The following is a 13,872-nucleotide window of genomic DNA, read 5'->3' as shown; positions in this document are numbered from 1 at the left end:
AGATCCATATACATATAAAACTATATATATATAGTTAAATATTTTTCTTACATGGTGAGAATATTTAAGATGTGTTTTCTTGCCATCTTTCAAATAGACAATACACTATTCACTGTAGTCACCTTACTGTATGTTATATCTCTTCACCTATTAATTTTATAATTCAAATTTATACCTTTTGATTACATTTGCCCACACCAAATCCCCCACCTCTGGCAGCCAACAGCTACTCAGCATCTCTGAACTTGCTTTTTGTTTTAAGACTACACATATAAATGAGATTATATCGTATTTTTCTTTGTCTGTCTGATTTGTTTCACTTAGCATAATGCCCTCAAGGTCCATCCATGTTGTTGAAACTGGCAAGATTTTCTTCTTTTTTATGGGTGGATATATGTCTATATTGCATTTTCTTTATTCTTTCCTCAGTGAAGACTTAAACTGTTTGAGTCATATATATTGCTATAAAATACTAAAAGGTAATACTGTTAACGTGCTTCAGTCAAACATCAGCAAATTTGGAAGATTCATCAGTGTCCGCAGGACTGAAGAAGGTCGGTTTTCATTTCAATCTCAAAGAAGTGAATGGTCAAACTACAGCACATTTGTGTGCATTTTATATGCTAGCAAGGTCATGCTCAAAGTCTTTCAAGCTAGGCTTCAGCACTAAGTGAACTGAGAACTTCCAAGATTTACAAGCTGGGTTTAGAAAAGGCAGAGAAACCAGACATCAAATTGCCAACATTTGTTGGATCATAGAGTAAGCAAGAGAATTTCATAAAAACATCTGCTTCATTGACTACATAAAGCCTTTGACCATGTGGATCATAATGAACTGTGGAAAATTCTTAAAGAGATGAGGATACCAGAGCACCTTACCTGCCTCCTGAGAAACCTGTATGCAGGTCAAAAAGCAGCAGTTGGAACTGGACATGAAACAACCGACTGGTTCCAAATTGGGAAAAGAGTTCGTCAAGGTTGTATATTGCCACCCTGTTTATTTAACTTATATGCAGAGAACATCATAGGAAATGCCTGGCTGGAAGAATCACAAGCTGGAATCAAGATTGCTGTGAGAAATATCAACAACCTCAGATCCGCAGATGATACCACTCTAATGGCAGAAAGTGAAGAGGAATTGAAGAGCCTCTTGTTGAGGGTGAAAGAGGAGAGTGAAAAAGCTGGCTTACAGCTCAACATTCAACATTCTGAAAACTAAGATCATCAGCACTTCATGGGAAATAAAAGGGGAGAATGTGGAAACAGTGACAGATTTTCTTTTCTTGGACTCCCAAATCACTGCTGACGGTGTTTGCAGCCATGAGATTAAAAGAGGCTTGCTCCTCTGTGACAAAACTAGACAGAGTATTAAAGAGCAGAGGCATCACTTTGCTGACAAAGGTCCATATAGTCAAAGCTATATTTTTTCCAGTAGTCGTATCTGGCCGTGAGAGCTGGGTTATAGAAGAAGCTAAATGCCAATGAGTTGATTCTTTTGAATTGGGGTGCTTGGATGCCTCACTTGAACTGAGAGTCATTTGGGCAGCAAGGAGATCAAAGCAATCAATCCTAAAGAAAATCAACCCTGAATATTCATTGGAAGGACTGATGCTGAAGCTGAAGCTCCAATACTTTGGCCACCTGATGAGAAGAGCTGACTCATTGGAAAAGACCCTGATGCTGGGAAATACTGAAGGCCAAAGGAACACGGGGCCATAGAGGATGAGATAGTTAGATAGCATCACCAGTTCAGTGGACATGAATTTGAGCAAACTTTGGGAGATAGTGAAGAACAGAGGAGCCTGATGTGCTGCAGTCTGTGGGGTTGCAAAGACTCAGACACAACCCAGCAACTGAACATAAGTTGCAGTGAACATTGGGTTTTCAAGTTAGTGTGTTTGTTTCCTTCAGAGAAATACTCCAGAGTGAAAATCCTAAATCATATGGCAGTTCTATTTTTAATTTTTGATGCACCTCAATGCTGTTTCCATAGGGGCTGCATCAACTTACATTCCCTCTAACTGTGCAAAAGCTTTCCTGTCACTTCATATTCTCCTCAGCTCCTGTTATTGCTTCTTTTCGATAAAAGCCTTTCTAGAGGATATGAGGATATCTTGTGGTTTTGATTTGTATTTTCTGATGATTAGTAGTGTTGAGCATGTTTTCATGTACATATTGGCAAGTTGTATGTATTCTTTAAAAAAATGTCTATTCAGATTCTCTGCCCATTTTTTAAAAATCAGATATTTTTTTTTTTTTTTGCAACTGAGTTGTATGAGGTCCTTGTGTATTTTGGATAATAATCCTTACCAGTTATATAATATGCATATATTTTCCCCAATTCCATAGGTTGCTTTTTCATTTTGGTCATGATTTCCTTATTTGGTCAGAAGCTTTTTAGCTTTATGTCATCACAACTGCTTGTTTTACTCTTGTTCCCTTTGCTTTTGGTGTCAAATCCAAAAAATCATCATAAAGACTGGTGTCAAGTATTTTATTCTCTGTTTTTTTCCTGTAGAAATTTTATGGCTTCAGGACTTGTGATCAAGTCTTTAATCTATTTTGAGTTAATGTTTGTGAATGGTGTAAGATAGTGGTCCAGTTTCATTTTTTGCATGTGGCTGTCCAGTTTTCCCCATGCCATTTACTGAAAAAACCATCCTTTTCCCACTGTATATTCTTGGCTTCTTTGTCAAAAATTAATTGACCATTGAAATGTGGGTTTATTTATGGGCTCTCTATTCTGTTCCATTGATCTCTGTGTCCATTTTTATACCAAGAACATACTGTTTTGATTAATATAGCTTTGTAATATAGATTGAAATCAGGAAGCATGACACCTCTAGCTTTGTTATTTTTTCTCAAGGTTGCTTTGGTATTCAGCATCTTTTGTGGTTCCATGCAAATTTTAGGATTGTTTCTTCTATATCTGTGAAAATTTCCAGTGGAATTTTGATAAGGATTGCAGTGAATCTGTAGATTGCTTTGGGTAGAATGGGCATGTTAATAATATTAGATCTTCCAATCCATGAGCACAGAATATCTTTCCATTTATTTGAGTCATCTTCAGTAGCTTTCATCAATGTCTTATGGTTTTCAGTGTACAGGTCTTTCACCTCCTTGGTTAAATTTATTCCTAGATATTTTATTCATTTTCATGCAAATGTAAATAGAATTGTTTTCTCAGTTTCACTTATAACAGTTTGTTGTTAGTGTAAGGAAATGCATATGATTTTTGTATACAGATTTTTCTTTCTACAACTTTACTGAGTGTATTAGTTCTCATACTTTTGGTGAAGTCTTTAGTGTTTTCTACATACAATATCATGTAAGGGGGTTTCTTTCTTTACTACTCTGATGGTAAAGAATCTGTCTGCAATGCAAGAGACCTGGGTTCAGTCCCTGGGTCCGGAAGATCCCCTGGAGGAAGGAATGGCAACCCACTCCAGTATTCTTGCCTGGAGAATCCCATGGGCAGAGAGGCCTGGCAGGCTGCAGTACTTGGGGTCGCAAAGAGTCAGACAGGACTGAATGACTAGCACTTTCACTTTTCAGTCTGCAAATAGTGTCAATTTTGCCTCTTCCTTTCAGATTTGGATGTCTTGATTTTGTTTTTATTGCCTGATGGATCTGGATAGGACTACCAAAACTAAGTTGAATAAAAGTGGTGAGAGTAGACATTTTTGTCTTGTGTCTGATTTCAGAGGAAAAGCTTTTGGTTTTTTACAGTCAAGTATGATGTTAGCTGTGTACTTTTCATATGGCCTTAATTATGTTGAGATGCAATCCTTCTATACCTACTTTGTAAAAGAGTTCTTACTGTAAGTGGATGTTGAATTTGTCACTTTTTCTGCATCCTTTGAGGATATGATTTTTACCTTCATTTTGTTTATTTGGTGTATCACATTGATTAATTTGTGAATGTTGAACTATCCTTGCATCCTTGGAACAAATATCAGTTGATCATGGTGTATGATTCTTTTAATGTATTGTCAAATTCAGTTTTCTGATATTTTGTTGAGGATTTTTGCACCTATATTTATTACAGTATTAGCCCATAATTTTCTTTTCTCATGGTGCCCTTATCTGGCTTTGGTCTCAGACTAATGTTGGCTTCATAAAATGAATTTGGAAGTGTTCCTTTCTTCTGTTCTTGGAAAAGTTAGAGACGGCTCCACCACTAAATACTGTTACATTGGGAATAGAGATTTCAGCAATAACTTTTGAATGAAATAAATAAATGCTGCCGAGGGTGGCAAATAGTCAAACCATAGCACCTTATTCCTTCAACATTTCTCTCTCTGTTTCTCTCTCTGCTTCCCTCCCCCTCCACATACACAAACACACACACCCCATTCTGGTACACCTTGAATAATTTGCTGGATGTTGCCTGAAACCCATAGCTAAGAGAATGTGGGAACAGATACTTCAAAAGCAGAGGCTCACTCCCTTCCTTGCCTCTCTTTGCTCATGTCTTTGTCATTTTCATTTGAAGGCCAAAGAGGCATTAAACTATGAGACCTTTTATTGATGATATTTTTCCTACAATGAAACCCCTTGAATTGAGAGGTGGTAAAATCTTTGACCATGAGAATGAGCAACCCGCTCATAGAGCTCCTGCCATCGTTTTCTCAGAGGTTCTCTGCATAGAGTGGGTAGGAGTTTTGATAGGATGATCTGGAAAGAATATATAAATATTGATACTTTATGACAGGTACTATTTACCCTTCTGTTTTTTTGAATTTATATTTATTTCTCTCAGCTTCAATTCTTTTATATATATATTTCAGCCTTTTGTTCATTATTTCCGCCTCTTCTTAACACAAATTTTCTCAGTAGGCTTTTTTTGACTATTGCAAAAATTTCTGGCTTACTCAGTGTGTACATATGTGTGTACATATATCTTCTCAGAATTCTACTAAGTCTTTCCTGTATGTATACAGGAAAGGAAATCTCTTTTTCAGAGATTCCTAAGCAACACTACTTTTCTGCTGGCTTTTCTGGTGGCTCAGAGAGCAGAGAAACTGCCTGAAGTGTGGGAGACCTGGGTTTGATCCCTGGGTAGGGAAGATCCAGTGGAGATGGGAATAGCAATCCACTCCAGTATTCTTATTGGAAAATCCCATGGCCAGAGGAGCCTGGTGGGCTGCAATCCATGAGATCACAAAGAGTTGCACATGACTGAGCAACTAACACACACACACACATAACCAACACTACATTGTGGAGCAATTATCTTCCAATTAAAAATAAATTAAAAAAAGAGAGGTTCCTTTTACAACAGTAGTCTTCACTTGCTCGCTTGTCACATTGAATAATAGGTAAGAGTAGTTTATAATCTATCTAATACTTTTCCATTAAAATTATGTACATGAGATTTTGAATATAAATTGACTCTGTACTTCTGGACTGATTATTTTTGATATGAACTATTATCATAGACTGTTACCATGAATGTATATTTGGTTTACTATTTCACTGATTAGTATGAATTTAAGAAAAACAAATTTTATTTCACTGACATTTGTTTGTCTCTTCATGCAATTAATAAATATTTATCAAGCCACTATCTGGTATTTAGAGATGGTTTTCCATAGATATTTGTTGAATGAGTGCCTACAATGTGCAGGCACGGTCCTGACAGCAGAAACATGGCATATATAAGATATACAAGGTCCTTCCTCTAGTGGAACTTTCATTCAGAAGGGTGTGTGTACATTTGTAGATGTCTGGGTTTATATTTGCTGTGGGAATGTGAAGACTGATTAACAAGTAAATATTTAAAGTAATTTCAGCTGGTGATCAGATGCAGTGAATGTTTCATCCCAGGAGATAATGAACCTGTGTTTTCATGTGTCCTTTGCACTGAGTCAGACCTTAGATAATCTTTTTTGGGGCAAGACCATGCCCAGCTGTCCCTGATCCACTGTTTCCCTGTTGTTTGCAGGAAGAAGACCCAAGAGCTGTCCAGCTGCTGCCCCCTGCACAGGTACGTCAGCCACGCCCCTCCCCAGGGCTCCCAGGGGCTCCTTCCTCCCACCAGGGGAGTCACAGGAGGGGCTGCTGCCTTTTCAGACAGAGAGAAGCTCCGGCTCAGGGGAGGAGACCGCGAGTGCTCAGGGCGGGTGGAGGTCTGGCGCAGCGGCTCCTGGGGCACCGTGTGCGATGACTCCTGGAGCCTGGCAGAGGCCGAGGTGGTGTGTCAGCAGCTGGGCTGTGGCCCGGCACTGGAAGCCGTGCGGGCCGCGGCGTTTGGCCCTGGAAGCGGGAGCATCTGGCTGGACGAGGTGCGGTGCGGGGGCCGGGAGTCCTCCCTGTGGGACTGTGCTGCGGAGCCCTGGGGGCAGAGCGACTGCAAGCACGAGGAGGATGCTGGTGTGAGGTGCTCTGGTGAGTGGGGGGCTCGGGGTCGGCCCTGGGTGAGCTGGGGCAGCGCGGGGGCAGTGGGCTGGACCGGGCGTGGTGGGGAGTTTGTGTTCAGAGAGTGGCCGGGTGCTGGGCCTCTGATCTAGGACGGGGGAGCTGGGAGGACTGGACACTGCTGTTGTGGAAACTGAGGGGTGATTTCAGGCTCAGGAGGGAAAAATGGTTTGCCCTGCGTTCTGGCCAATTCCTCTTCCCCACACTGCTGTTTTTCTCTTTAGGTGTAAGGGCAACATTGCCCGCGACTACAGCAGGTACTGTGATCCGTGCATGGGCAGGAGAGAATACTCAAATACTGGCGACCTGTTCTGTAGGCTCCCTGACAGCTCAGGAGAGGAAAGAGGCTGAGGAGCTGTGGCTGTTGGGGAGAAGCCAGGGCATTACACTGGGGAAATCCCCTGCCTTGATGCCCAGAGTCAAAGTTCTCATGCCCGGGGTCCAAAGAAGTCTGGTTCCCATGTTGTAAAATCTAAGGAACTCCCACCTGCCCTTGAGTGTTGCTCTTCATCAGTGAGGTGTGGGTCCCCGGACAGTTTGACGCTTTGTCTCCTGAAGCCCAAGGAGAAGGGATGAGCTGGGTCCTCAGAGGCTGTCTCGGCAGGGCAGCTCCCTGACAATCCCCAGCTGTGCCTCGGGGCCACACTGGCCAGAGTGGAGTTGACTTGTCTCAGGACGAAACCCAGGGGAGCCCTGACACTGTCTGAGGCTGGGACACCATTGTCTGGAGCTCCTGAAAATGCTGACACAGGGGATTTCTCTGTGCCCACGACTATCTCCAGCCCTTTTTCCTGTTCTCCTTAGGGACCAGAACAACCTCACATCCTCTGCCTGGCATCTTCTCCCTGCCTGGGGTCCTCTGCCTCATCCTGGGAGCCCTTCTCTTCCTGGTCCTCGTCATCCTGGTGACTCAGCTGCTCAGATGGAGAGCAGAGCGCAGAGGTGGGCTGCAGGGGGAACTCAGGATCAGGGAGTGTGTGTGGAGGCAGGAGATGGGGCAGGTGTGAAGAGGGGAGCCTGGGCCAGGTCTCTGCTCTGAGTTGCAGACTCCATGTGCTCCGTGCTGAGCTCTCAGGGCTGAGTAGACAGAGGGCTGGGGCGTGAACTCTCATAAGTCATGGCCTCTCCTGTGAGACCAGACAGAGTTTGCACTGAGCTGTATTCAGGGTCAGACGAGGGGAGAAGGTGCTGACGTGGTGCACATGATGGGAGACGATGCTGAGGTCCTGGCAGCCCCCTTGTGAGCACCAGGGAGAGGAAGGGTGGGTCTGCTGGACCAGGGTGTCTGGGGCGGCTTCTCTTACCTGCTGGGGAATCTCTCAGCCTTATCCAGCTATGAAGATGTTCTTGCTGAAGCTGTGTATGAGGAGCTCAATTACCTTGTGACACCGAAGGAAGGTCTGGGCAGCCCAGGTGAGTGTCTCTGTCTGCCCTCCTGGGGCCTCTGGTTGTCACCACCCACTGGCTGTGCGCATCTTCTCAGCATGTGCAGACCTCATGTGTGCCCCAGTCTCACAGAGACAGCTCCTCGAAAGTGGCAGGATGGCCTCTCAGAGCCCCGTGATCTCCCAGCCTCTGTCTAAACTGCAGAAGCCAGGCCTGTCCCTTCTCATCCTTAACACAGGTCCCGTGGGTGTGGGGAGGGTCATTCTGTGTGTTGTGTGATGTTTGTCTCCACTCGAGGTTTCCTGTCGGATGACTCACTGACTAAATGGCCATATTACACCAGAGATGGTGAGGAAAACAGTGACTACAGATCCGCTCCATGAAATAGAGGTGGACCTGCCTCGGCTGGGCTTTGGGGAGGAGAGTTTCCCTCATGGAGAGGAGATTTAAAGGGAATGGCTTTCCTCTGATGGACCAGAGGCATCCCTTGTGTCCAGATGGTGTTCTTCCTTCTCCTTCTCTGGCTGTTCGGTGATGTCTCACGTCGGGGCTGGTCTCTCTGTGTCGGGAATCACAATAGGCACACAATGTGTAAAAAAAATAACATCTCTAAAGCGCAATTTGTCAAAGTCCTTTAGCAATGCTCAGTGGTGGAAGAGTTGCTTTGAGATAGGTAGTTTCCACCAGAAAATATGAAGATATGTAAAATCATGTTTTGGCTTATGGACACATCAAAATGAAACATGGTCTTAGAGAAAAAAGTCTTTTGAAACAAGGAGTGACTGGTGCCTCTATTCAGAAACTCAGAAACTCTGGGTCAGAAGGGATCTTAGGTATTCCCCAGACCAACCCACTTACTGTGGTTTCATACACTCCCTTGTCTGCTCTTGGAATCCCCAGATCAGAGGACTGATGTCCCTGCTGAAAATTACGATGATGTTGAAGAGGTACCAGTGCCTGGAACTCCTCCTGCCTCTCAGGGGAGTGAGGAGGAAGTGCCCCCAGAGAAGGAGGATGGGGTGAGGTCCTCGCAGACAGGTGAGTGGGGTCAGGTGATCTCCTGCAATCTTTCTATCTGGAAAGAGTGAATGTGTGCTGCTCAATGTCCAGCCTCCCTGGAGATTCAAAATATAGGTAATCTCATACATTTGGTAGCATCATCTTGACCATATGCCATATTTAATGCTGTCACACTCCTTGCAGGGAGTGAGGAATCACTCTGCTTTTGGCATTTATGTCTCCATAATGTGACATAAACTTCACTTTATATGTGATGTACTTGCATTAAGATTTATAGATTATGGAATTTCCTTTCAGTCCAGAGGTTAGGATTCTGCACTTTCACTACTAGGGCCCAGGTCCAACCCTGCTCAAGGAACTAAGATCCCACATGCATTGTGTCATGCCCAAAGAGAAACTTATTGATTAATTGAGCATATTTATAAAGAAAGCTAAGTGCCAAAGAATTGATGCTTGAACTGTAGTGCTGGAGAAGACTCTTCAAAGTCCCTTGGATGGGAAGGAGGTCAAACCAGTCAATTGAAAGGAAATCAATCCTGAATATTCATTGGAAGGCCTGAGCTGAAGTAGAAGCTCCAATACCTTGGCAACCTGATGTGAAGAACTGACCCCTTAGAAAATACTCTGATCCTGGGAAAGGTTGAAGGCAGGAAGAGAAGGGGACGACAGAGGATGAGATGGCTGAAGGTATCACTGACTCGATGGATATGAGTTTGAGCAAGCTCTGGGAGTTGGTAATGGACAGGGAAGCCCGGTGTGCTGTGGTCCATGGGTCGCAAAGAGTCAGACATGACTGAGTGACTGAACTGAAGTGAATCAAATTCAAAGGTGAACAAGTGTTTTAATAATATCTTTGCACTGTCTCATACATGAAGGACAATCATTCAATATCAGAGTAATCCAGGTCTATGCCAAATCAGTAATGCTGAAACAGCTGAAGCTGTGGTTTTATGAAGACCCACAAGAGCTTTTAGAACTAACACTCAAAAAATGATGTCCTTTTCATTATAAGGGACTGGAATGCAAAAGTGGGCACTCAAGAGATACCTGGAGTAACAGGAAATTTGTCCTTGGAGTCCACAATGAGGCAGGGCAAAGGCTAACAGAGTTTTGCCGAGAGAACGCACTGGTCATAGCAAACACCCTCTTCCAAAAACACAAGACAGGACTCTGCACATGGACATCACCAGATGGTCAACACGAAAATCAGATTGATTATATTCTTTGCAGCCAAAGATGGAAATGCTCTATACAGTCAGCAAAAACACGACTGGGAGCTGACTGTGGCTCAGATCTTGAACTCCGTATTGCCAAATTCAGACTTAAATTGAAGAAAGTAGGGCAAACCACTAGACCATTCAGGTATGACCTAAATCAAATCCCTTACGATTATACAGTGGAAGTGACAAATAGATTCAAGGGATTCCGTCTGATAGGCAGAGTGCCTGATGAACTATGGATGGAGGTTCATGACATAGTACAGGAGGCAGGGATCAAGACCATCCCCATGGAAAAGAAATGCAAAAAGGCAAAATGGTTGTCTGAGGAGGCCTTACAAATAGCTGAGAAAAGAAGAGAAGCAAAAGACAAAGGAAAAAAGGAAAGATAGATCCATTTTAATGCAGAGTTCCAAAGAATAGCAAGGAGAGATAAGGAAACCTTCCTCAGTGATCAATGCAAAGAAACAGAAGAAAACAATGGAATGGGAAAGACTAGAGATCTCTTCAAGAAAATTAGTGATACCAAGGGAACATTTCATGCAAAGATGGGCTCAACAAAGGACAGAAACATTACGGACCTAATGGAAGCAGAAGATATTAAGAAGAGATGACAAGAATACACAGAAAACTATAGAAAAAAGACCCTCATTACCCATATATCCACGATCACTCACTGTGATCACTCACCTAGAGCCAGACATCCTGGAATGCAAAGTCAAGTGGGCCTTAGGAAGCATCACCATGAATAAAGCTAGTGGAGGTGATGGAATTCAGTTGAGCTATTTCAAATACTAAAAGATGATGCTGTGAAAGTGCTGCACTCAACATGCCAGCAAATTTGGCAAACCCAGCAGTGGCCACAGGACTGGAAAAGGTCAGTTTTCATTCCAATCCCAGAGAAAGGCAATGCCAAAGAACGTTCAAACTACCGCACAATTGCACCCATCTCAAACACTAGCACACTAATGCTCAAAATTCTCCAATCCAGGCTTCAACAGTAATGAACCATGAACTTCTAGATGTTCAAACTGGATTTAGAAAAGAGAGAGGAACGAAAGATCAAATTGCCAAAATTTGCTGGATCATCAAAAAAGCAAGAGAGTTCCGGAAAAACATCTATTTCTGCTTTATTAACAATGCCAAAGCCCTTGACAATGTGGATCACAATAAACTGTGGAAAATTCTGAAAGAGATGGGAATATCTGACCACCTTACCTGCCTCCTGAGAAATCTGTATGCAGGTCAAGAAACAACAGTTAAAACAGAATATGGAACAGCAGTCTGGTTCCAAATTGGGAAAGGAGTATGCCAAGGCTGAATATAGTCACCCTGCTTATTTAACTTATATGCAGAGTACATCATGCAAAATGCTGGGCTGGATGAAGCACAAGTGGGAATCAAGATTGTGGGAGAAATATCATAACCTCCAATATGCAGATGGTACCACCCTTATTTCAGAAAGTGAAGAAGAACTAAAGAGCCTCATGAAAGTGAAAGAGGATAGTGAAAAACTTTGCTTAAAGCTCAACATTCAGAAAACTAAGGTCATGGCATCTTATCCCACCACTTCTCGGCAAATAGTCAGGGAAACAGTGGCAACAGTGAGAGACTTTATTTTTTGGGGCTCCAATATCACTGCATATGATGACTGCAGCCATGAAATTAAAAGACACTTGCTCCTTGGAAGAAAAGCTATGACCAACCTATAAAACATATTCAAAAGCAGAGACATTACTTTGCTGACAAAGTTCTGTCTAGTCAAAGCTCTGTTTTTTTCCAGTAGTCATGTATGGATCTGAGAGTTGGACCATAAAGAAGGCTGAGCACTGAATATTTGATGCTTTTGAACTGTGGTGTGGGAGAAGACTCTTGAGAGTCCCTTGGACAGCAAGGAGATCCAACCAGTCAGTGCTAAAGAAAATCAGTCCTGAATATTCACTGGAAGGACTGATGTTGAAGCTGAAATTCCAATATTTTGTCCACCTGATGCGAAGAACTGATTCACTGGAAAACACCCCGATGCTGGGAAAGCTTGAATGCAGGAGATGGGGATGACAGAGGATGAGATGTTTGAATGGCATCACCAATGCAATGGACATGAGTTTGAGCAAGCTCCAGGAGTTGGTGATGGACAGGGAAGCCTGGTGTGCTGTAGTCCATGACATCGCTAAAGAGTTAGACACGACTAAGCGACTGACGTGAACTGAATTTATACATAAAGGTAGAGATTTAAACAAATGTATTGAATTGGGTAAAGTATGTTTATAATTTAAGATGAGCTCTGCTTATATGTTAACATTCATAAGTACAAAGTCTATGATATATGGTGACCTTAACATTAAGCCATGGTGGTGGATCATAGACTCAGAATTTGTGATCAGCTGAGATCTAATTTGCTCCAGATATTTCAGTAGCTGCGAGAAGACACTCATTCTCTAGAAAAGAGTATTTCTCCATCTGATGGCCTGTGTGGTCTCTGGGGAGGGGCCATCTGTGGCTGCACCTGTGATAGTCTTTGTGGACATTTGGAACAGGAGTCAAGTCAGCCAAGATCAGATTTAGGTTTTGAGTGAGGAATTCAGATTTTTCCTGTCTCCAGTCTCCCTCTTATTGAGAATTCACATCTATCACCTGTGAAAGGAGAACATTTAAATTCTTTTTTATGATTCTTACCATTGGGCGTTATCTACTTGCTACTGTGTGGCCTGGAAGCAGGTCTTCCCAGAGCTCCTGTGTGAGCACAGATCTCCTGTGATGCAGGATTTCCACATGAACTGAGGCCCCAGAGACCACATGGACTGGATCTGAGAGGACAGCTGGAATCCATCCTCACTGTAACTCAAGTGAAACACCCTGAGCCTCCCTGCCCACACCTGGGTCCCAGGGATGCTTTGTCATCTCCACTTGCTTGACTCCTTCCACCACAGGGCTCTCTCCCATCCCTGTGTTTCAGTTCTAATGAAACTTCTCTTTACTCTTTCAGGCTGTTCTCTGAACTTCTCCAGAGAGGTGGCTGATCCTGGGGAAGGAGGAGGGAGCCCTTGGCTGCTCCAGGGGCAGACAGGGGACCCTGGGTACGATGATGTTGAATTCAGTGCCCTGGGAACATCCCCAGTGTCTTTCTCATGATGCTTTAAATATGAGATGGAGCCTCAGGTATTCTAACTGCCTGTATTTCAATAGAGTAGAGCTGACCTGTAATTGTGTTATGTGGAAATTTCTCAAAATGAGATATTCTGAATAAATTAACTTTTTGCTGTGATGCTACTTTAACAAACTTCATGTCAAATGATTTTAGAAGGTTGGTCCTCAAACACCATTTTCCTCAAAGGAAATACAAGAGGAGTGAGCTGCCCTGCTCTCTCACCTGTGTTAGAGGCTAATGAGGGCATGATTTTGCCCCAGCTCACAAATGCTCCAGGTCACTCTTATTAAGAAAAGGATATAAACTTGGTCCACATTCATACCCTCCTTCCTAACAAGATGAACTCAGAAAAAAAACCCAAAACATCTGAACATTCTTGGATGCTCTCCCTGAGATGTCAGATCAACTGTTTGTAACTTGTTCCTTGACACCAGACTGAATGTGAGTTTCAAAGTGGAAGGTTGATTTGTGGGAGAGAATGGATACAGCTTTCCTTATCCTGCCTAAATGTTCATAGGCCAATTAAAAATCTAACTGTACATAACTACCTGTTCATTTTTCATCTCTCATTTATTCCTTTAGTGGATACAGACACCTCTTTGCTCATCTCCCATGGCTGTTTGATTATCCAATCCTTATAAATCCATTCTTTCCTCTCCATCTCTTCCTACTCTTTCTTCA

At 43.0% G+C, this 13,872-nt stretch overlaps 1 protein-coding gene across 1 annotated transcript in view; it reads left to right on the top strand.

Moving 5' to 3' along the window:
• LOC133043053 (uncharacterized) overlaps positions 1-13,304 on the top strand; it is a 285,837-nt gene extending 272,533 nt beyond the window's left edge. The window contains 7 exon segments of the mRNA XM_061123943.1: positions 5,948-5,989; positions 6,076-6,390; positions 6,645-6,677; positions 7,225-7,362; positions 7,744-7,833; positions 8,707-8,844; positions 13,030-13,304. Of these exon segments, the coding sequence (XP_060979926.1) occupies positions 5,948-5,989; positions 6,076-6,390; positions 6,645-6,677; positions 7,225-7,362; positions 7,744-7,833; positions 8,707-8,844; positions 13,030-13,175 (902 nt within the window). The 3' untranslated portion in view covers positions 13,176-13,304.
• The last annotated feature ends 568 nt before the right edge of the window (positions 13,305-13,872 follow it).

Source organism: Dama dama, chromosome 22 (assembly GCF_033118175.1).
Source record: "Dama dama isolate Ldn47 chromosome 22, ASM3311817v1, whole genome shotgun sequence".
Classification (NCBI taxonomy): Eukaryota; Metazoa; Chordata; class Mammalia; order Artiodactyla; family Cervidae; genus Dama; species Dama dama.
Note: the sequence above shows the minus strand (reverse complement) of the source record. Positions and strands in the feature narration are given on the sequence as shown.